We start from the raw sequence: 24,899 nt of genomic DNA on the forward strand, positions 1-24,899 counted from the left end.
CTGGTTTGTCTTTTATGTACACCACTTATCCTTATTAGGAGATCTTTGAGCCCACATTCAATGTAAGGCAACCATCTGGCGTAGTGCAATTCACGCCGGTAAAGATATGAGCACTAAAGCCCAGTGAACTCAATTTTACGCCGTTGCATGCTTTTTCAGGCACGCACAAAGGACGCCAATTTTTTACCTGTTGAATAACCTTAGGTATACCATGCTGAAGCGTACACTCTCACGATATGAGCACGCTCACACCCCATTAGTAGACACGTCCTCTACTCATGAAGGCACTTTTTTCAATCCACCACCGTGGAAAGCAAGTATAACTGCACGTATTTTGCACTTAATTTCTGCACTTCGTTACAGGATAGTAATCACTTCTTTTACTTTTCTTCCTTCCTTATGTTTTTGTTGGCACCCTATATTCTAGGAGTGTCTTCCCAGAGGAACATTTTTTCATCTGGATGACCAAGGATTTAGGACAGGGTGCGTCTTTTAGGGGACCCACACCTCCCACTTCCTTGTTTTGGTCCTGAAGAATACCGGGGATCACCCCATATGGTAGAAACATGTTGACCAACACATAGCATAGATACGTAGGTCGTAACTCCCCTCCCAGTATCTCACCTATACTTTTTAATATTGTCCAGTTACCTTTTTATTAAAATCTATACAAAGTATTAACCAGGACAATTTTAACACTCACACTTTTTTGTCTGCAACCCACACTTCACTACCTGCTCCACTGTAACTCAGGTGTTGAAGCACACCCAAGTGACGCTAGGCCACTTGGGTGGGCCCCGATGATGAAGCAAGTCACCACTAGGTGGTGAGTGAGGGGTTTACTAACAAAGGAACAGTGTTTCCATGTTTGGAAAAGCCTTCATCTCCCTCATCGGGTAATACTCCTCCATTTGTTATCTTGGGCACCCAAACAAATGGCCCAACCTGTCCCTAGCAAATTCATTTTTTTTAAATATACCATCTTTTTAAATTCCCTAGACTGTTTGCTGTCCCCCACAGTCCTGATGAAGACCCTTTGTTGACCACAAATGTTTGCTTGTTAAGGGTCGAAACGTCGACGAATAAGTGGATTACGTGCATGGATATCATGTACTAAGTACTGATTAATACGGAGTACAGGTTGATAATTGTATGATACGCACAAACCACATGTTAATTTCCCCCTTGTATATATTAATTGTACAGTTCTCTCACTTTTGCGCCGTAAGCACTGAGCACTTTGAGTCACTTTTTGCACATTGCACTATTTTGTACAGCCTTCTTTGTGATTGACTTATGAAATCAGTATCTATGAATGACTGAAATTTATAAAACAGTATATAAATAATGTGATGGTTTTTGGATTCTGTTTTGTGTTTCAAATGTCTACACAGTGTATGAGACAGTAAAAGCAAGTTTTTGATCCCAAATGAACCAATTGTTGTGTATATAGATTACTTGCCCAAGTTCATAGGGATACTGGGTTTACCCCATTTTGTTGTTCAATCATTACCTGGGTCCCAGCAGCCCCTGGGACAGACTCCCAGCCAATCCATGTGCTGCAGAGCAGAGATTGATCTGAGCTGGCGGAAAATATGCTCTGCTCAGACCAGGGAGTCTGTGGGGGTTTCTCCAGCCTGGCTGCTTAATGCACAAGGACTAGAGAAACCTAAGTGCGCATGTGTGTTTTGGTCAGCCACTTAGTAAGTGCACAAGCACTCCTCTTCCACTTGCCCATGCCCCGCTTTTCCATGCACAAGCTGGCAAACTAAAAATAAAACCATGCTAGAGCACAGTTTTATTTTTCCTTTGCTGGCTCCGCGCCAGGCAGGGGGGCGACACTCCACCGCCATTGTGGAGGAGCCGGCACTAGCTTTGGGCACCCTCAATCATTATTTTGTGAATATATATTGGATTTGTCATTATTGACCAGGGTTTTTTTAATTCTTGAATTTCTTAATGACTGGATATTGGCTAAATAAAACAACAAATTACAAGTTATGGCAGAATTCTTGAATTTCCATGGATTAAAACAATGTTTGGTGGGGGAAAATCGGACTTACCACTGCATGGAATGCGGCAGATATTGTGACTTTTTGGCGTGCGGCCATCTTCACACCACCAATGGCTGTTAATTTGGAGAACGCCGTAGTCCGTGCTCTTGTCACCTGGATTAAAGTTCATTGCGCTTGTGTTGAATCTGCTTTCATAGTATGCAGTGCACACCCCTGGGAAAAAAGTACAGCATTAAAATATAAATGGAAATTTAATATTGAGCAGAATTCTTCAGCATCTCCAGGTTTGCAGTCTAAGTAATAACTTCTAAATATGCGGTCTCCTACTGCTGTTCATGACCTCTATCACGCTGCCTGTTGTTTCTCCTGCTAGTTAGTGTCTGCACATTGCGTCTTTGCACATGCTACTTGGCTGCATTTTTAAAGGCTGCATTTTTAAAAGGATGGGAATTCCTTTTTAATTGGAAATTCATTTTAAAAACTGTATTTTACTTACTTGGCACACCTCACGGAGGCTTCCCTGGTCTGCCGTGGCTTTGCCGATTGTTGTGAAGGTGAGACCTTGCGGTGAACACCACTTCCGGGCTCTAACTTCCACCCAAGGTTAGCGGTCCAGACTCCAGACATGCCTATTTAGAGGCACGCTGGATAGGACACGCAGCGGTCCCCTTCTGCTGTACATGACCTCTATCACGTTGCCTGTTGTTTCTCCTGCTATTGTCTGCACATTGTATCTTTGCACATGCTACTTGGCTGCATTTTTAAAGGCTGCATTTTTAAAGGATGGTAATTCCTTTTTAATTGTAAATTCATTTTTAAAACTGTATTTTACTTACTTGACCCACCTCACGGAGGCTTCCCCGGTCCGCCGTGCTTTGGCGATTGTTGCGGAGGGAAGACCTTCTGGTGAATACCAATTCCAGGCTCCAACTTCCGCCCAGGTTAGCGGTCCAGACTCCAGACTTGCCTATTTAGAGGCACGCTGGATAGGACGCGCAGCAGTCTGCTACCGCTGTTCATGACCTCTTTCACACTGCCTGTTGTTTCTCCTGCTATTGTCTGCACATTGCGTCTTTGCACATGCTACTGGCCGCATTTTTAAAGGCTGCATTTTTAAAAGGATGGGAATTCCTTTTTAATTGGAAATTCATTTTAAAAACTGTATTTTACTTACTTGGCACACCTCACGGAGGCTTCCCCGGTCCGCCGCGGCTTTGCCGATTGTTGCGGAGGGTAGACCTCGCGGTGAACACCACTTCCGGGCTCTAACTTCCGCCCAGGTTAGTGGTTCAGACTCCAGACGTGCCTGTTTAGAGGCACGCTGGATACGACGCACAGGTGACGCGCCAAAGGCAAGCCGGTCTGCGCCCGTCCGCGTCTGGACCGGGCCCAGGGCCAGAACCCCTGGCTCAAGGACCGTAGATATGACAAAACTACACTACACAGGAGAAAGCCTAAGAGCGTTATACCCGCCCAGACAACATGCATGCAATCTATTCACAGGTGAGGATTTAATAAAATCTGAATATTCGCAATGCCTGGGGTGCAATGTAAAAATACAAAAAACCTTAAACCAGACATCATACTCACATACCGATGCCATTTATTCAAATCCAATGCCTAGCACTTATTAATGCCAGGTCCCTCATAAAAGATAGCTATGAAGTGACCGTTATCATTACTGACAATAAAATTGATGTACTGTTTATAACAGAAACGTGGGGCAATGTCACTTGTGAACCTAATTTTAACATGGCTGTCCCTCACAGCCATAAAGTATTTAGACATGATAGGCAATTGGGCAGAGGTGGCGGCCGTGCGCTAATACACAGAACTGAACTTAGCTCCCATTGTTCAGTGGTCTGTTCATCTGACTGTGAGGCCTTTCTTTTTAAAATTTCAATACCGGGACAAGACACAATCACTGGTCTCCTGATTTATCGCCCACCTGGTCCTAGAACCGACTTTCTGGCAAACTCAAGCACACTATTAAAATTAAGTCTCCAATACAAATGCTTCACGTGTCTAGGCGACTGAAATTTCCACCTAGAGGTGTTAGAAGATAAAGACACGAGGAGCGCCTAAAAATGATGTCAGAGCTGGGTCTCAGTCAGCTTATCCAAGAACATACGCATCTAGCAGGACATACTCTAGATGGCCTTTTCTCAAATATTCCTGCCCTATTTAATATATCTACCCTTCTACTAACTTGGTCTGATCACCATGCTATTCTTTTTAGATATAAGCTTCTTCGATCCGATCACAGGAGTAGGGCCCACGTCCGAACCATGGGCAGATCTTGGCACAAAATTGATCCTCTGTCATTGGTGGACCACTTAGCCCAAACCCAGCTGCATTTGGAGCTAAAGGAAGAATCTTCAGCCATAAAATATACCTCATGGCTAGATTCCAACTGCTTAAAACTTGCCCCGATTACAATCATTAAAAAAATTAGAAAAACCCCTTCATCTCCATGGTTTTCTGAAGCCTTAAGATTAGACAAAAAGGCTTGCAGAAGACGAGAAATATTATGGCGACAACATTACAAAGCACCAGAAAATGACAAATACAAAGCTTTGCTCTTAGACTTTAAAAAAAGTAGATTTTCGAGAAAAGCCAATACTATACAGTATTAATTGAAAAAGCTGATAACTCAAGTAAGGAACTATTCCAAACTGTAAAACATCTGACCTTAAGTATGATAGAGGACTCTGCCAACTCTGCTTTGTTCGCCCTAAGTTGGCAGACATGGGTCCGTTGCTCAATTTGCCACTGGATTCAAGCTAGCCTGGCTGATGAGGGTTATGAAGCAGAAACCGGTCCCAGGATGCTTGTTTCCGGTCCAGAGAAGACATGGCTTGGAAGTTTGGGCTGGACTGTTCCCATGAGTCACAGGGCCAGACTGATTTGCATTTGGCCATGTCTGAACTGGGGTGGCAGAGTGAGCTAAAGAATGATGATGGATTAAACCCAGATCAGTTGACTGGGGGTGAGTGCTTGCAATGTTCAACACTCCGTCCATCAACCCTTTGGTTTTGCTCTGTCAACCATAGCCAAGAATTTTGTGACACACTTGCTCACACCTTAAAATCCAAGGTGGATCAAATCTTCAATCAATTTGCATACTCTAAATCACATTATAAAGTAGAGCAAGAAGACACGGCCAAATCATCCTTTCTTAATTTTACCCCCACATCAGCAACTCAAATAGTCAAACTCATTTCTATTGCCAAATCAGGATCACCAGAAGATCCCTGCCCCCCTAGAGTTCTAAAAAGCATTAGCCATTTCATGGGACCTTATCTGTCCAAGCTGTTTAACCAGATGATGTCACGAGGATCTTTTCCTGCTGTATGGAAACAGACCTGTATCCTGCCTCTTTTTAAAAAAACGAATCTAAATTCAACGGACCCAACCAACTATCGACCCATTGCATGAATCCCTATGCCTGCAAAAATAATAGAGAAAATCATAAACACAGAACTCTCTGCTTTTAATCGCTGACACCAAGGTTTTAAACCACAGCCAATTCGGTTTTAGAACCAATCATAGTACGGAAACGGCTCTGAAAAAACCATAGAAGGAATCCGATCCTCATTAGATGGCGTGGGTCAGCAGTTCTTATACTGCTGGACCTATCCACTGCATTTGATACTGTAGATCATACTCTTCTCGTGCAGAGCTTAAAAACAATAGGGATTGGGGGAGTCGCACTTCCCCTACTGACATCCTTTTTATCAGATAGAACTCAATCTGTCCACCTGGGCATTTTCAAGCCAACACCTATTACACTGCCATGCGGGGTCACTCAGGGCTCATCCTTGAGCCCCACGCTTTTTAATATTTATGTGGCAGAATTGGCCCCACTGACCAGAAGCTTCAATCTGATTCCCACCTCCTATGCCGATGATACCCAACTGGTTATCTCGACAGTGGACAAGGATATCAATCATTCCACAAAACTTCACGATTGTATGATCCAAGTAAGTACCTGGATGAGTTATCACTGCCTGAAATTAGATTCAAGCAAGAAGGAAAGTAAACATGTTTGGGAATCTTTTTTCCCCCTGGTCCCCCGAGTGGTGACCATCTTGGCACCCCCTCCACACCAGTGACTAAAGCCGAAAAGCTGGGAGTTATCATAGACAATAAGTTGAGTCTAAAACCTCAAAGTATCCAAGGTGTGGTCTTCAGCATATTTTATGATAAAAACCTTAAGGAAAATATTTACATTTATTCCTAAAAAATCTAGAAAGACGGTTGTAACCTCGCTAGTGCTACCTAAGCTCGATCATTGCAATGGCCTATATATTAATATCCAATCCACTCTCCTTAGAAAAGTGCAAACAGTACAAAATGCTGCTGCAAGGCTCGTACTGGATATGCCCAAATATCAGTCTGTTAGAACAGTGATTGGGGACCTTCACTGGCTGCCAGTCGGCCGGAGGGTAAAATTTAAAGCACTGTGTATAGCTCACAAGGCTCTCCATAAAGAAGTTCCAACATTTTTATGGGACCTTTTTAAATGGTATATCCCCAACAAGCCCATGAGATCAGCAAATACCAATATGATGCCTGTGTCAGAATTTAAAAAATGAGCTGGGGTGGGAGGAGTTTCAGTTACAATATTTCAAAAGGAGTGGAACTCTCTCCCATTATATCTGAGAAAAATTCCTTCTCTCCTTGAGTTCAAAAAGCAACTAAAGACATGGCTTTTTTAGGAATATTGGTCTGAAACACAGTACGGAGAACCGGAAGCGCCAAGACACCTAAGGGTATACACGGGCTATACAAACTACAATAACATAACATAACAACAGTTGTACCGCCATTTTAAGGTGTCTACATAAAAAGATGCATATCGTCAATTAATTTCAATGTACAAAATCTATTACTTCATACTGTTCACAGTATGCTTTTGTAAGACCGAGTGGTGCACCCTGTGAGGCTGCTGCCATTTTTGATCAGCAGGTTGCACTAAAGGAAGCTAAGACGATTTCCCTTCTGCTCCCTCACCTTTCCTGGCACTTGTTTGACTTGGGTCTGTGACATGAAGGAGTAGGGGGCTGGGGGGGATGGAGGGGCAGGTTCAGAAACAGTATTTCTCCAAGACTTGAGTTTTCCCTTCCCATGCTCTTCCATTTACCCTTGGACGCCAGTAGAAATTAATGCCCACACCATAACCGCTCCCCAAACAAAACAATATCCTTTCTACATGAGCAGCACACTATGAACAAGGGTTCCAGGACCAATAGATGAATTGACATTAAAAACTGCTTGCATACAATGGTTTATACCTCTAAGACTGCCGTCGATTTAAATATATTCAGAACTGCTGAAGAAAACCTTCAGCGTGCCTCGCTCCCAGCTTCAGCGAGAGCCTGGCATAGACTGCAAAACCCAACTAGTTTGCTGATTTGGAATGTGTTTGGTGGATGTGAGCACCACGTCGGTCGGTGAGATGCCAGGCGGGATGATGTGACGATGCACTTTGGGCTGCAGCCATGAAAGATGAACCTGGGGCATATCTTTATGCTGTATTTACAATGGTTGCTATTAGCAACCTGCTAATATACATTACTAATATACATTTCTGCAGCTTGAATGAATAGACAAAATGCAGGTCCTGGTTGTACAGAATTTTCTTGGTTATTAGGACACACCTCTATGATTTGTGGTCTAAAAAACCTATTTAAGAAGCTCATTCTTTCACAGATTACATTTCTTTTTGATTCATTGCTCATTTACTCATTTCAAATTGCACAATATGATGGTGGGGTACATTTAATTTTGTAATACTTTTAAAATGTTATTTTAAATAAAAAGTCAGGGGTGCTCACTGATAAACAACATTTTTATTATTGGAGAGTATGTCCTGGGGAAAATTCTCTGAATATCCCACCATACCTTACAATCTACAATACAGAAAACTTCGAAAAGGGGAAACATTCTCTTAGCAGGAGGTCATAATTATATGGCTTCTTTTACCTGAGATTAGATTAACAAACTAAATATTCTTTACACTTGTTGATCCTTATTAATAAGCAGGTTTGGTGTTAAAAGTTAGGACTGTGGAGAAGGCATAGGTTTTAACTTACTGAGGCTGCAATACCGCTTTCCAAGAGTGTGTTTATTGCCAAAATGATGCAATATTCCACCAGGAACACCGCCCAATCCCATTTTGCTGGCAATCAAGATAAACTTTATTTCGGCAAGAAATGCCATGAAAGCACATAAAAGAATAAACACAGTACAGCATTTTAAAAACTTCTCAACAATTAATACAATATAAAAAAAGATCATATAAAAACAACATAATTGCGGTAGATGCTGTGGGGGCGACCGGGGATCGGGCAGCGTTGTTGCTAGCAGATATCGACAGGGCATTTGACTCGGTCAGCTGGACCTACCTCTTTGCCCTCCTGCCGCTCCTCAACTTGGGGCCAGTGTTCATCTCCTATGTGCGGCTGCTGTACACAGACATCACCGCCTCGGTGCATATATCTGGAGCGATTTCTGAGAAATTCCCAATTGCCAGGGGAACCCGCCAGGGATGCCCCCTCTCCCCCTACCTCTTCGCACTGGCCATGGAGCCATTGGCCGCACGGGTACGTCTAGATGCACAGTATCGGGGCTTTGTGTGGGGGGCGGAACTCTCAGACCGAATCGCATTGTATGCGGACGATGTCCTTTTCTTTATGACCGACCTTCACGGCTCTGGCCCACGCATACTGGACATAATGCAAATGTTTGGCGAAGTTTCAAGACTCTTCCTCAATCCGCGCAAATCGACCCTGTGCGTGCTGGGCGACGAGCCGGAGACATACCCCTGCACCTCGGCTCTACAGGTAGCAGTCGGTGATCTGAAGTACCTGGGTGTCTTCCTGTCGGAGTCTGCTGCGGTAGCATGGGAACGCAACGTGCTGCCGGTATGGGACAAAGTCCAATCGGACATCAAGACCTGGTCACGCATGCCCCTTAATATATATGGCAGATCTGCCATCTTCAAGATGGTCGCCCTGCCACGGCTCCTCTACCAACTACAGAACCACCCATACAGGATTGACCCGCAGTGGTTCCGTCGCGTGAATTCAGTACTTGGCCGTTTTCTGTGGGCCGGGGGTGCCTCTAGAGTGGCACTGCGGACTTGCTTTCTGTCCACGTACTGTGGAGGTCTGGCTACCTCTGACCTCCTGTCCTACTACCAGGCCTCTCATCTCCTAGTTCTCAATGAGTGGTGGTATGGTGACCACAGCGACCCGGCATATGCGCTGGAACACTTTTTGATGGGGGATACCACGCTACATACGCTGCTGTACTCGGCCAGGCGGCGGAGGGTGCTGCCGCGGGTCACCCAGGTGGTCTTCGTGATATGGAGACAGGCACTGCGCCGTATGGGTTGGTGGGGCAGGCTGACAGCTGAAACTCCGCTGTGGAATAACGGACAGCTTCCTGCACTGGCCTCCCTATCGGGCTTTGGAGGCTGCGACGCCATCGGGATTTCCTCACTCGGCCATGTCCTCACGGGGACTGCACTCAAATCCTTTCAGGACCTCAGCTCCGAATTCAATATGCCCAAGACCCAATTTTTCAAATATCTACAATTCCGCCATGCCCTCACGCCGTGTCTGGTTGGGATGGACCGGCTTCCCGAATTCAGCCCAGTGGAGGCCAAGCTCTTCATGGGGGACCTGGGAGATAAGAAAGTCTCCAAAATATACCAAACGCTGGTTACTCACTGCTCTTCTTCGCTCCTATCACTGAAGGCCTCCTGGGAGATGGATGTTGGCCCGCTGGATGAAGATGACTGGGGGGAGGCCCTTGAGTCCCCCCGCGGGGCTGCCATTGCTGTGCGCCTAAGGTTCATACAGTTTAAATACCTACATAGGGCATACTACACTAGGGAGAGACTGTGGAGAGCGGGCCTCATTGCAGCTCCGTAATGCTTGCTTTGTGGAATTGAAAGAGGAACGCTACTGCATACGGTGTGGTCTTGTGTGGGTCTGACCCGATTTTGGAATGGGGTGTGGAATTGTTTGTCGGAAGTGCTGGGGTGGGACCTTCCTCGTACGCCCAGGCTGGGCCTCCTCCATGTCCTGGAGAATGTGGGAGGCAACATCTACAAACGCCACCTCCTGTTACTGGGTTTGGTTGTAACTAAGCGGGATCTGGCGAGAGCTTGGAAGAGTGACCGTGCCCCCCCCACTTAGCGCCTGGAAGGCGGGATTAGATTTTCTTATGGGGCTGGAATTACCTGTGTTTGAGGCCAGGGGGTGCCCCCGGAAACACTATAAGATCTGGAAGCGGTGGGTGGACTACAGGGGGCTGACTTTGGAACCCCCAGTTGATATAGATGATGTGCCACCTCCGGATGGGGACCTTGGGACCTAGGACGATATCTGACACCTACTTTGCCTTACCCATGTATTTGGTGAAATGTGAACACGTGCACTGGGTTAGGGTGGGGTAAGGGGTGGGTAGCCGGGGGAGGGAGTTGGGGTATGTTTCTTGGGGGTTGGTGGGACATGGGATGGGGAGGGGGGTGATTCCAAGTTTAGGCCTTTGATTAATCCTACTGTGTGTTTACTGTGGACAGTGTCCTCCTGATTGTGGAGAACTGTACCTATGCTTTGCCTAAACTTTCAATAAAAGCAGTTGTGAAAAAAAACAACATAATTCATGTTGAGCAGTCAAACAACCCTGGTGAATTGGTGGGAATTTGAAATATAGATAAATGTACTGAATACTTCCTCTAAACGTACCACCATCTGAAGGACCTGCTCCTCCACTCCTCCGTCTGGACCTCCTGGGAGCTTCATTTCTCCCTTCTTCACCTCTGCTGCAGCCGTGTCCAATCCCAGGCAGCGCTGGGGGTGCCTCTCCCGGGGGTGGCCAGGGGCCTGGTATGTCCACCGTCTCATACCCCTGCAGCACTAAGCCGGTCTCGGTCTCAGCCACCTGCTTGGTGGCAGGGTCACAGCGGCAGGCCAGCACCCTCCACGCCCTCAACACCGGACACCACACCGTCTGCCGTCAGGCATAACCAAATGACACAGAGGGTCTCTTCTTCTGCAGACACTGATGCTGCACCTTCGCCTGCCACCACACACCAGCCCCACCCACAGCACGGTCAACACATACCAGACTGGACTCTTTCAGCTGTATCCTGCTCAATACCTGCTCCCTCTGCAAACACACCATGGAGATCTGAGACCTACTCGACTCTGGCCACTTTGACATCACCTTTACAGAAATCTAGATGAACTCCACCTCTGCCCCAGATGTTGCCACAGCCATCCCGGTCGGCTACAAGGTCGTTCACAAGGACCGCATCAACAAACCAGGTGGAGGCATTGCCATCTTACATAAAAGCACCCTTCACCTCACTATCCACTCAGACGACAATGCGACCAACATGGAGCACCTTCACTTCCAGGTCCAGACCAAGCCGAACACCACCCTCTGGGACACCAACATCTATAGGCCTCTTGGACCCTATCCACCCTTCAGTGACTCTATCTTCGACTTCATCGCACCCCATGCTCTTACCTCCTCCAACTACATCCTCCTTGGCCACCTCAACTTTCATCTGGACAACTCCAACGACAAGAACACATCGATCCTGCTGAAAAACCTTGCGGCCGTTGAGCTCAGACAATGGGTTACCTCGCCAACCCACTCAGCAGGACACATGCTTGACCCTGTCTTCTCCACCAGCAATAACGTCTTCTTCAGCCACACCTCCGAGCTGCCTTGGACCAATCACCACTGCATCCACTTCTCCTTCACCAAACACACCGTACACCACCACGTCCACTGCTACCCTCGCAGAAGCTGGAACACGGTCCCTGGAGAACAGCTCCCCACCTCCCTCAGCAGCACTCCACCGCTGTCTTCTGCAGACGCTAATACCTCAGCTTACAACCTCCACAAATGAATCTCCAACTGCGCCAATGCACTGGCTCCTATCAAGAAAGTGCCAGCCAAACCACACTCTAAAAAAGCCAGTTGGTTCTCCCCAGCCCTGCATGAGTCCAGACGCTCCTGTAGATGGCTCAAGAAGAGATGGAGGAGCAGCAAGACCGTGGAAGACCGCTCAGCCTTCAAAACCTCTGTCACTGCACATCATCACCTCATCAGAACAACAACGTAAGAGGCCCTAAAAGAAAGGATCAATGCCAACGCTCACAAATCAAGGAACTTTTCGCCATGGTCAAATATTTGGCCATACCAGCACAGAGAGAGCAGACATCCCACCCTCCTAAGACCTCAGAAACAACCTTAGCGCCTTCCTCCACTGCAAGATTAAGGAGATCTATGACATCTTCAACAACCTCGATACCCAAGACCCTCTCACCCCACTTGCAATCATCGCCCCCAGACCCTGATCAGTTGGACTCCACTGACCACAGACAACACCCTCAAGATCATGAAGGGCATCCACTCAGGCTCACCCTCAGACCTCTGCCCTCACCACGTCTTCAACAGAGCCGGCAACTCCATCGCCCCCATTCTCTCCTGCATCATCAAGTGCTCCATCAACTCCCCCACATTCTTGGAAGATTGGAAACACGCAGAGATCAACCCCTTGCTGAAAAACCCTTTGCCGACCCAAAGGACCTCAAGAACTTCAGACCCATCTCTCTGCTCTCCTTTCAGGTCATTGAAAGGCAACCAACACCCAACTTTCCAACTTCATCGAGGGGAACCACGTCACTTTCAATCTGGCTTCCCAAGCAATCACAGTACGGAGACCACCCTACTCATCACCACAGACGTCTGCACCCCCCTTGATCGAGGCAACACTGCAGCCCTCATTCTCCTTGACCTCTCAGCCACCTTCGAAGCCGTCTCCCACCACACCCTATGCACAAGACTCCATGAGGCCAGCATCCGCACAAATACCCTGGAATGGATCCGTTCCTTTCTCACCGTCCGAGCACAGAGAGTCAGGCTACCACTGTTCCTCTCGGAACGCACAGAAATCATCTGCAGAGTGCCTCAGGGATCCTCCCTGAGCGCCACTCTCTTCAACATCTTCATGGCCCGCTCGCAGCCATTGTCAGGACGTACAAACTCAACATTGTCTACTATGCCGATGACACCCTGCTGATCTTCTCCCTCACCAATGAACCCACAGTTGGCAATAGAAATTTCCACAACGCGATAAAGGCTGTCGCCACCTGGATGAAGGACAGCTGCTTCAAGCTAAATTCAGAGAAGACCAAAGACCTCATCTTGGGTTCTACCCCTTCCGCTTGGAACGACTCATGCTGGCCTGCAGATCTTGGACCTCCGCCCACAGACCATGCAAGAAATCTCAGCATCATCTTGGACTCCTCGCTCCCCATGAACCGCCAGATCAACGCTGTCTCATTATCTTGCTTAAACATGCTACGCCTCTTCCGAAAGATCTTCAAGTGGAAAGTCGGTCACTCACACACTCATCAGAAGTAGACTTGACTACAGCAACACACTCTACGCCAGCATCACCCAGAAACTCCTCAAGATACTGCAAACCATCAAGAACGCCTCCGCCAGACTCATCCTCAACATCCCCCACCGCAGCCACATCACCAGCCACCTGACAGACCTCTACTGGCTCCCAGTCAACAAAAGGATCACCTTCAAGCTCCTCACACACACCTACAAAGCCCTACACGACACAGGACCTGCATACCTCAATCACCGCCTCTCAGTCCACGTACCCACCAGAGACCTCCACTCCGCTCAACTGACCCTAGCCACCATCCCAAGTATCCGCAAGACCAAAGCTAGGGGTAGATCCTTCTCCTACCTCACAGCAAAGACCTGGAACACTCTGTATCTCCCCCTAAGGCAATCACTGTCACTGCCCCAATTCAGGAAGGACCTCAAGACTTGGCTTTCGGCGTGTGATAGCCTGGTAGATAGTGGGCGCCCGGCTAAGGCTGCATGCATAGACGAATACCTGTGGTGTTTGCGGGTGGATGTAGGACATGCAAGTGCTTTCCTTCCCCGTGAACAGGCCCTGGGTACATTGGCTCAATTGCTGCCCCCACCAGACGCATGATTGATTTGTCAACTGTTATACCATATATGGCACACTACTTTGATATATAGCATTGTTCCTGACCTTTCTGCTTTCTTTTTGTACTCTTTTTAGTTGTGTGATGTTTTGATTACATACAAATAATATAAGAAATGTTTTTAAAAAATCATGACATGGTGGTCATTTTGGGTTTTTTACCATTTAATGTTACAAGATGGCCGACATGAATCTTAGAACAACACATTTTAACAAAGGCTTGCAAAAGTGCATTTATGGAAAGAAAAAGCCCAATAGCAAATTGCAGCTGCCGGGTCCTTCTGAAAGAAAAAAAAAATATTAAAAAAAACTGGAAGTAACGGAGTGGGGGAGCAATAGAAGTACTTGCAGAAGAGGACAATGAAGTTGTATTACTCGCTGCCTACTGTTCAGCACAGAAAATGGTTGTTACCTGTTGTACTCTCTTAAGATGTACAAAAAACTAACACTGAGCAATTATTGCCTACAAACAATTATGGGCCTGATTTACATATCCATGGACGGATTACTTTCGCAAAGGTAAAGAATATCCCCTGCGAAGAAATGTAAATCCCATTATATCCTATGGTATTTATATTTCAGCAGATGGAATATCCGTCACCGTTGTGATGGAGTAACCCGTCCTGCAAGATCTAAATCAGGCCCTATGTTTCAATACTTTAAGTTTCGCTATATATTAAAATTCCTATTACGCTTTGGCACATACACAGAAAGCATATATGTTTGGCATAATAAATTTCTTGGTTACTTTTGCTTGTTTCTCTGAGATGCCTGCAAGTCAAGATCCTATGCATTTGCGTCTGTCCTGCTCAGACCACTAGAGTATTTGGGTAGTCAGTCAACAGGCTCACTTACCGAAGCGTCCTGCCATCGGGCATTGCCGTGAGGGGAACGGCCGTGAGCAGCAGCAGCAGAGCGGGGAGGCGTCCCGCGACACAGGACCACACCTCCCAGCATTCTCGGCGACCGGCGCGCCCGTGACGCGCAGAGAGCGCCGGAGGCGCTGTTTAAACGCTGACCCCCCGGGAGCCCAGTGGGGGAACAACAGGCTCACTTACCGAAGCGTCCTGCCATCGGGCATTGCCGTGAGGGGAACGGCCGTGAGCAGCAGCAGCAGAGCGGGGAGGCGTCCCGCGACACAGGACCACACCTCCCAGCATTCTCGGCGACCGGCGCGCCCGTGACGCGCAGAGAGCGCCGGAGGCGCTGTTTAAACGCTGACCCCCCGGGAGCCCAGTGGGGGAACAACAGGCTCACTTACCGAAGCGTCCTGCCATCGGGCATTGCCGTGAGGGGAACGGCCGTGAGCAGCAGCAGCAGAGCGGGGAGGCGTCCCGCGACACAGGACCACACCTCCCAGCATTCTCGGCGACCGGCGCGCCCGTGACGCGCAGAGAGCGCCGGAGGCGCTGTTTAAACGCTGACCCCCCGGGAGCCCAGTGGGGGAACAACAGGCTCACTTACCGAAGCGTCCTGCCATCGGGCATTGCCGTGAGGGGAACGGCCGTGAGCAGCAGCAGCAGAGCGGGGAGGCGTCCCGCGACACAGGACCACACCTCCCAGCATTCTCGGCGACCGGCGCGCCCGTGACGCGCAGAGAGCGCCGGAGGCGCTGTTTAAACGCTGACCCCCCGGGAGCCCAGTGGGGGAACAACAGGCTCACTTACCGAAGCGTCCTGCCATCGGGCATTGCCGTGAGGGGAACGGCCGTGAGCAGCAGCAGCAGAGCGGGGAGGCGTCCCGCGACACAGGACCACACCTCCCAGCATTCTCGGCGACCGGCGCGCCCGTGACGCGCAGAGAGCGCCGGAGGCGCTGTTTAAACGCTGACCCCCCGGGAGCCCAGTGGGGGAACAACAGGCTCACTTACCGAAGCGTCCTGCCATCGGGCATTGCCGTGAGGGGAACGGCCGTGAGCAGCAGCAGCAGAGCGGGGAGGCGTCCCGCGACACAGGACCACACCTCCCAGCATTCTCGGCGACCGGCGCGCCCGTGACGCGCAGAGAGCGCCGGAGGCGCTGTTTAAACGCTGACCCCCCGGGAGCCCAGTGGGGGAACAACAGGCTCACTTACCGAAGCGTCCTGCCATCGGGCATTGCCGTGAGGGGAACGGCCGTGAGCAGCAGCAGCAGAGCGGGGAGGCGTCCCGCGACACAGGACCACACCTCCCAGCATTCTCGGCGACCGGCGCGCCCGTGACGCGCAGAGAGCGCCGGAGGCGCTGTTTAAACGCTGACACCCCCCTTCGCCCCGCGAGGCGCGCGCGGGAGCGACCGGGAGAAGCCCGGGACAAGGGCGGGGCCATCTGTGGCCATCAGGGGCCAGAGGAGGCCGGGCAGGGCCACCCCCTTTGGCCTGAACTGTGAGTACGATAGAAGGACAAATCCCGTACTAGCTATTGTTGCCCCAAAAGTTTTATTTGACTTTTAAGGATTACTGTCATTGAAACCCCTATCATGTCAATCCAAAGTACATTACCGGATAATTACTTATTGAAAGTGGTGTCTAAAATCAACAGTGATAGGAGGAAGTCATTGGGGAAAAGTATTACTGTTGACCCTCCTCCCGCTGTTGTAACTGTTGTAGCCAATCCTGAAAATCCTAACAATATTGTTCATGAGATGGCCGCACCGGTGGAACTTGACAATAGCACCACTAGTACTAATGTTGAAGTATCCAACACTATAGACCAGTCTATAACGGGGGCGGAAGACCAAGGCAACAATCATGAGGGGACACCTCAGCAATTTGGGAGGGCTTCTAAATACATGCGTGCCTGCAGAAAACAAATTCCTAAGAGATATAGTCATACCTCTAGAAAGAAAAAGGACACTATTCAAGTGGAAAACACCAATGATTTAGTATCTGTGAACCTTGATAATTATGTTTCTCTGAAGCCAGATCAAATCGACTCCTTAACAAATGTTATTCTTAATAAACTTAGTGCGATTATAGATCCACTAATAACCAAGATAGGAGACCTCCAGGAGGAAATAATTAGATTAAGGGGCACGGTGGGTAACCGCGTAGATAACATGGAAAAGTCCCTAGCTGACATTAAACAGTCTATTGGTCCAGTCACTGCCTTAACCAGAGACAAGGAGCAGCCACAAGTCTCTACTAGTGTCAGCTCTACTACGGTCAGGAAACACTCTAGTAAAGATAAAGATACGACAATATTACCAAGGCATCCACCTACTTTGCCACAAGTGGGAGGGAGTTCCACAAATCGATCTAACCAAGGGGTTACAGGTAATCCAACGAGTGCTAAACCATCTACACCCATGCAAGCCCCCATGTTAACATCAACACCCACGGTGTCAACTCCAACAGATACGACGGGAGGACTAAATGGGGAGCCTAGTAGGATTTGTAGACGCCCTGTTGATCTACCACCCGACTGTGTACCTTACGTGGTGGTTTTAACTAACGTCCCTAGTCTTACTCAGTCCCCAAATGAATATGAGGCACCAGATTCTTTGAGAAATAAAACCATCTCCTGGTTAAATCTTCATTGTGGCTATCCAGTTGGCTATGCTGACCAAATAATTTCCATTAGGAGAGTAAACTGGATAGGCAACACCAGAAAAATAGGGGGTGGGGACTGCGTGATTATAAATTTTAAACATCCTCAACACGTGGCAACGGTTCTGCTTAGAGCAGCCTCAATTACACAGTCCGAGACTGAAGTGATTGCTAGGCCATTGGGGTATTTTTATAATCACCTCGGCAGGCAACCGTTATCTAACAGCAAGGAAAAAGGCCTGAGTAATCCTACCCTCCCTCATCTGGTAAATAGGCCATTGTTGCCTAACCCCTTCTTAGGACCCCCATCTGGCCCTTCTTTTATCCCGTCGCTACATATGGGGAACCCTATGTTTGGGGGGAATCCACCTTTAATGCATACACCCAACCCTTATGGCCCATTTTGTAACTCCCCTCTGTTTGACAATAGAATGGTGTACCAGGTCCCTATTCAAAATAGATTTCAATCCCTGAGTCACTTAGATCAGAATGATTGACATGAGATTGAACCATTTAGGGACTTAGAGTTTAGGAATTCTAATGAAGCGGCAGTATTGTTAAATAATGGAATAAGTAATGTAAGTTTGAATTGTACGATGAATGGGGGAGACATTTTACCTAGCATAGAGCTTTTTAATATCGATAACAACATGTCCATTTCTAGCGTGGATCTGTCAAACGCTAGCAATGAAAGAGAGAATATTACATGCCACATTGCTAGTTGGAACATTGCGGGAATTGTGGCCAAGGAGGATGCCCTAGGCTGGAAAGATTTTGTGTATTTGTTTGACATTCTATGTTTCCAGGAAACATGGAGTAAAAAATGTAATGGTATTGATGGGTATGTGCCCTACGAGCTACCAGCACTACCCTCCCCCCATGGTAGAGCTAAAGGGGGTCTGTTGGTGTTAATTTCTGTCAAACTACCTATTCTTGTTAAAAGATTTGTAAATGTGGGTACGCATTCACAAATCCTATGGCTTACACAAGATCCAGGCAGGAACATCCTTCTGATAAATTTCTATAATAATGTATTCGACAACACTAGGCACTTGGTGATAAATGAATTAGATGTGGCAGTGAATAATTTTGTGAGGAATTTTAATAGTGTATTCGAATTTATTTTCGTGGGGGATTTTAATGTATCCGTATGTCCATTATCCACCCAGAAAGTATGTGGTGTGTACAATCGTCAGGGGGAAGCCGAAGCCCACTTTCCACACCACTCTTATGGGGAAGCTTTGAATAACTTTATGATTCAGTACGATATGGAAATCTTGGATAATGTTAAAAATGACTCCGGTGGTAATATTCCAACTTTTAAAGGAAGGGGCGCTAACACCGTTATTGATTTTATATGTATGTCAGCAACAATCGCCCGGTTATGTCCAACGCCTAATGTGATTGATAATATGCTGAGTGATCATAACTGTTTAACTACGGAATTAACCTTCTGGGTAAAAAATCATGTTTGTGAAAATGGTACTATTAACAACATTGAACCCCATAGACAGAATGGTTATAGATTGAGGTGGAAAGAAGATAAAGCCGCTATAACATCAGATTTAGTTATCTCCAGTTGTGTATCGGATATAGCGGCAATCCTAGAGTGTGTAGAAACCTCATCTGACAGTATTGATCACTTCAACAACATTAACTCCATTATTAACCTAAAATTCACTAAAAAGGCGGGGTCCAATTCAAGGTGCCCAAGAGGCTGGTTTGATCATGTTTGTACCAATGCCCGCAAAGAGCTTAAAGAGGCCCTTGCTGCTAAACCGAGGGACAAAATTTTGGTGGTCCAGCTTAGACAGGGTTTCAATTGTGCCCTGAAACGTAGGAAAGCTGAGCTACAGCAAGAGGCTTGGGACAACCTTACCTTAGCAGCAGACACAAATAATTGTACCCTTTTTTGGTCCACGGTAAACAGCCCATTTCTAAAAGATGAGAGGGTTCCTGAACTCACTTCTAACGTGAGCATGGACTCATGGATTCAACATTTTTCTAAAATCTTCGATTCATGTAATTTAAAAAATACTAATGGGGATAAGTGGCCCATCCTTCCATTAGATATAACTATTAGTGAAACCATGGCTAGCATTAGAGCCAGTAAAGGAGGCAAGGCACAGGGGCCAGATGGCGTGCCCATAGACGTGTACAAAACCGCTCCAGATATTTGGGGGCCTTTGCTCACCAAAATTTTTAATATTGCTGTTAGCGGTAATGTACCGTCTACATGGGAAGAGTCAATAATCATCCCCATTTTTAAAAAGGGAGATTGCAGGGATGCCAAAAACTATAGACCGATATCCCTGTTAGATTCGTCGGTTAAAATCATGAGTAGGGTCCTCCTTGTAAGGTTAGAAGAATGGGCTGAATCTAACGAGATTTTAAGTAATTGCCAGTTCGGCTTTAGAAAAGGCCGTGGAACCATAGAACAGTGTCTGAATTTAGAGCTATTGGTGGGTAAATACACCAAGGCAAAAAATGGGTCGCTGTATCTCTGTTTCGCCGACCTTAGTAGTGCCTTTGATCTGGTAGATCATGCAATACTATGGGCCAAATTATTGGAGATGGGTGCCCCGGAGGGGATTATTTACTTCTTAGCACGTTTGTATGAAAAACTTCGCACCAGTGTTCGTTATGGACCCAATGGAGAGTGTTCCACTAAGTTTGGGATAGGAAGGGGAATAAGGCAGGGATGCGTTCTCGCCCCCCTGCTTTTTACCCTTTTTATTAATGAGGTTGATTCTGCCCTACAGGCAGTCGCGGCAGACGCCCCTAGAGTTAATAATTTTAACATACCAGTATTACTCTATGCGGACGACGCCGTGCTACTGTCAAGGACACCATTGGGTCTCCAACGCTTAATAGACTGCTTTGTATCCTTTATTAATAATAGGAAACTGGTGATCAATAAGGCTAAGACTTATGTAATGGAATGCAGCTCCGGAAAAGTTAAAAGAAAAGGGAAAACGCACTATGTTATTGATGGTGAACCTGTGAAAAAAGTTGAAAATTTTTGCTATTTAGGAATAACTTTTTCGCATAATGGGAGCTGGGTCACTGAACATAAGGCGGTTAGAACCAAGATGACTAGGAGCGCTAACGGGGTATTTCTGTTCGCCAAGAAACTGGGGAATAGACGGATCAAAGATATGTTAAACATCTATAAATCTAAATGCCGCTCGGCTGCCCTGTATGGGGCAGGAGTATGGGGTGTGACATCTGCTAAGAGCTTACAGGTAGAGGAAAACCTCTTCCTGAAGAGGCTCCTATGCCTACCCAGGTCTATTTCCAATTCCTTGGTTTACAACGAAACAGGGACCCAACCCCTAAACGATTTGATTATGTTAAGGCCAATTTTATTGTGGCGGTCGATCTGGATCAGTGAAGGTACTACTCTGAACAGAGCAATTATTGAGGACTGCCTTCTATTGGACCAACACATGAAGATCCCCTGGATTGGCTACATTATTGATCATGTACAAAAACTATTTGGCTTTAATGCTCTAAAGGACCCGTATAAACTTTCAGAAATCTCCAAATCTGACGTCAAAACTATTTTTTTGAATAACTGTAATGAAAGGCACCATTTGGAGGATTCCAAACTAATAACCTGTGTACTATATAATGACATGGATGAATTCCCTGGTTTTAAACCTTACTTATCACAGGTGACTAGATCCTCACACCAGTTTGTACTGACTAGAATGAGGATGGGTACAGCACACCATTTGGTCGCGTGGCCTAACATTAAATCGCGCCCTGTTGGCCCCTGTAAATGTGACAACAAGTCCAAACAATGCACTAAGCACTTTTTGTTAACCTGTGATCTGTATACTGAGCTAAGGAAACTCTATCTGAAGCCTTTATTCTTAAGATTTGGAGTGAGAGACATAACAGAGGCCATGAAATTGATTTTTAACCTGAATCATGCCGACATTTGTTTTTTTACTGCATCTTTTATGTATAAAGCGATTAGCGCCAGGAAAAGTATGAGTTTTTAAATTAATATTTTTGTATATTTCTTAAATATTTATTCCACCCCTCTCTGGATATAGTGTTATATGTGTATTATGTTAGATGATGTTTTTATGTATATTATGTTTGCCTCTAAGTAATGTATGACTTGCCTGTATCACTGTGCTTTTATGGACATGTTTTTCAAATGTTCCGAATAAAGCTTTATGAAATGAAATGAAATGGGTAGTCAGTCCTTCAGATTTTATTGCTGTGAGTCTTTGGTCATGTATGGTGTCTTGATCTTTGAACATTTTTAAATTAGTCTAAAAAGCACACTTTATTTCGTGTCTTTCCTTATTGTAACTGTATTTCAAGCCGGTTTCAAATAGATTGTTCCATATTTATTTTATGTATATGCACATATGTAATTGGATTTATTTGCACGTAGTTTTATGGGCTCTGACCAAAAATAAACTTTAGTGATGATCGTGGCACACAAAGAGACCCTGACATTGCCAGCAATGATGGGGTTTTACAGCAGGGCATGAAGTCCTATTGAGGCAAAACTGAATGATACATATATACAGAGCCTGCTTGTGGTACAGGAGAAACTCAATACATTAATTTCTAAATAATGTTATCATAATTATAGATTACTAAATATGCTTTATGTAGAGGATAATTCTACTTATGATATTGCAAGTAGTTTTGCCAGTCAGGATGCTAATTCAACATTTCAACGGTTTCCAAGACATGAAGGGGATTATTTAGAGATTGGCGAATGCAGGACATCTGTCAAAAATTGTTGTCTGTCCCACCTGCCCTAGAAAATACTGATGTGCATAAACTCTATTTAAAATGGACACGTGTGCACTCTAAATAGGGCGGGTGAGACATCCACCAATTTTTGGTGGATGCTCTGAATTCGTCCTGCATCTGCCAAAATCGAATTATTCCCCAAATCCCGTAGCTGTTAGGACATTTCCTTAGTGAAGCAGGCTGGTACCCTTCCCCGTTCACTAGTGAGAAATGCTGACCAATACAAACAATTCTTGTCTAAATTCTTCCCAGGAGCTTTGGTTCTCCCTGACCAGCCACGGTTTTGTACTGTAATAAGTGTCTGAATAGAATAGAAAATGTTGACTAGAATTTGAGGTGTCTGCCTCTGCTATGAGGAGGGTAAAGACTTTGACCAAAAGTCTCACCAGGTCCAGGAATCAAGCCTGAAAGTTGACTCTGTATATACTTTCCAAATAGGAGATCGGGCTGGTGCCCAGCTTCAGCAGCAGCACCACCTTCTGTGCAGTTCCTTACACCATTGGTGAATAATACATTTGGACATTCCTGTATTTCACAAGAATGTCCTGTCGGTCTGACCACTTCTCTGTTTGCGGTGAACACAGGCAGTTTCATGTGATTTGCTTGCAGCAGTAGTTCCTGTTTTGCAACCATGACCACCAGGCGTGCCTCTGCGTGATTTCGTTTGTCCTCTACTTTCACTTAGTTTCTGTAATACAATCCGGCTGCCGACTAGATTTTTTTTTAAATAAACAGAAAGCTGGACAGAAAGCAGAACAAGCTGGTTCTCTTTCTACCCCATTTGCGAAATAGGTTTCCAGTTGTCCAAGTTGCCACCTTCTTCATTGTGCAGGGGCTTTTGGTTTCCAAAAGAAAGGCGAGTGATTGCATTAAATAGTCGTCACTCCTGGCATGGACAGTTAAGGCTTGGCATTGTATTTCTTTATGATAAAAATACATCATTTTTGCATGGCTGTATTTTTCTTAAAGTCACTATGAGAATGGGACAAATAAATCATACACATAAAATACTTTCATTAATCTTTCTTTTCATTGAAAGTTTACATGGTTAATTTTCACACAGCAGCTAAAAAGTACATACCAGTACAAGCAATAGCAACAGATGTTCAGCCCTAAAACCGGGCGTGAAAGCACCAGGGACGGGGGGCGGGGGGATAGGTGATCCATACGGAGGACCCCCATGCACCAAGAATCTGTGCACATTACATATCATTCGCCAGCCATACCAGTCTTCATGTCATCCTTACTGTGACCTGCAATGTTGCATCTGTGGTTACTGTACAGGCCTTTTCTCTTCTCCCCGAGAGACAAGGCTACAAAAACATTAATGTTCAAAATGTTTGAATAAATAAGTCTGTATATATTATTGTGGAGATGCCAACAGGTGACACATAGTTTATAGAGGTCTGCACTGTCTTAAGAGCATTAAAGAATGCCAAAAGCGATGGATTGAATGCTTGAATGATTCTCAGCCACTGGTAATTACTTGGGCCGCATCCCAGGTATGCCCAGACATGGGTCTTGTACACACTGTGTCACTAAACCAAGCTGTACCTGGAGCATGAACCCTCCTAACAAGGGTGAAATCGGTCCGGGGTTTCTTGTGTTCCGACTCAAAGAGGACCAGGGTTGGCATTTCAGGCTGGACTGTTCCCATTAAAGCAGGGTCTAGACTGATTTGTATATGGCTAGGCCCAAACTGAGGTGCTCATTAGGATGGCGGACGGACCTGCGTCCGTCCGCCACCCCAGAGTAGGAGGGACTGTCCGCAGGGGCAGCGGCGGTCTCTCCGTGCAGATTAGGATGTGACCGCCACCCTGGCGGTCACATCCTCAATATTTAACATTGCGGTGGGTGCTGCTTGAAGCAGCACCCGCCGCTAGGTTAAATATGCATGCATCGCATTTGCATGCACAAAGCGGCAGGCACCGCGCGGTGCCTGCTGCTTCGTGCACGCAAATGTAGGGGGATACCATAGGTACCCCCCATGTGCACCCCCCTTCACCCGGGGGCCCTGCAACGGGCCCCCAAAGAAAAGTCTGTATGCCTTTTCGTGGCGGCATTGCCGCCGCGGAAAGGCATCACAAAATTCTCATCCTAATATGGCTGGCGGTGTCTGATAGACACCACCAGCCATGTTAGAGCTTTTCCGCCGCGGTCAGAAGGCGACCGCGACGGAAAAGCGGCAGACGTAAAAATGAGCCCCCAGCCATCCTAATCTGGCTTGGGGTCAATTGTGTGTCCGCCGCAGTGAATCTGCATACTCCGGGCCGGCGGTGGCTTCCGCCGGCCCGGAGGATGCAGATTCACCGCAATCATAATGAGGGCCTGAGTTAGTATGGTGTTTCAAATGATGATGGACTGGGATGCACCCCAAGTAATTACCAGTGACTGACAATTCAAGCATTCCATCCGTCACTTTTTGTATATCTGTTTTAAGAATATGGCAAAGGTGTCTGGGAAATAACCAGAAATGTACTTTTCTTCCCCTACGAAGTTTTTTTAAC

General features: G+C 46.6%; 1 protein-coding gene across 1 annotated transcript in view; it reads right to left on the reverse strand.

Annotated features, from left to right (window-relative positions):
* Positions 1-24,899, reverse strand: part of LYZ (lysozyme) — a 173,324-nt gene that overhangs the window by 111,313 nt on the left and 37,112 nt on the right. The window contains exon 2 of the mRNA XM_086918036.1: positions 2,064-2,228. Within this exon, the coding sequence (XP_086774162.1) occupies positions 2,064-2,228 (165 nt within the window). The remainder of the gene's footprint in view (positions 1-2,063; positions 2,229-24,899) is intronic.

The sequence above is a fragment of the Lissotriton vulgaris genome, chromosome 1_1 (genome assembly GCF_964263255.1).
Source record: "Lissotriton vulgaris chromosome 1_1, aLisVul1.2, whole genome shotgun sequence".
Classification (NCBI taxonomy): Eukaryota; Metazoa; Chordata; class Amphibia; order Caudata; family Salamandridae; genus Lissotriton; species Lissotriton vulgaris.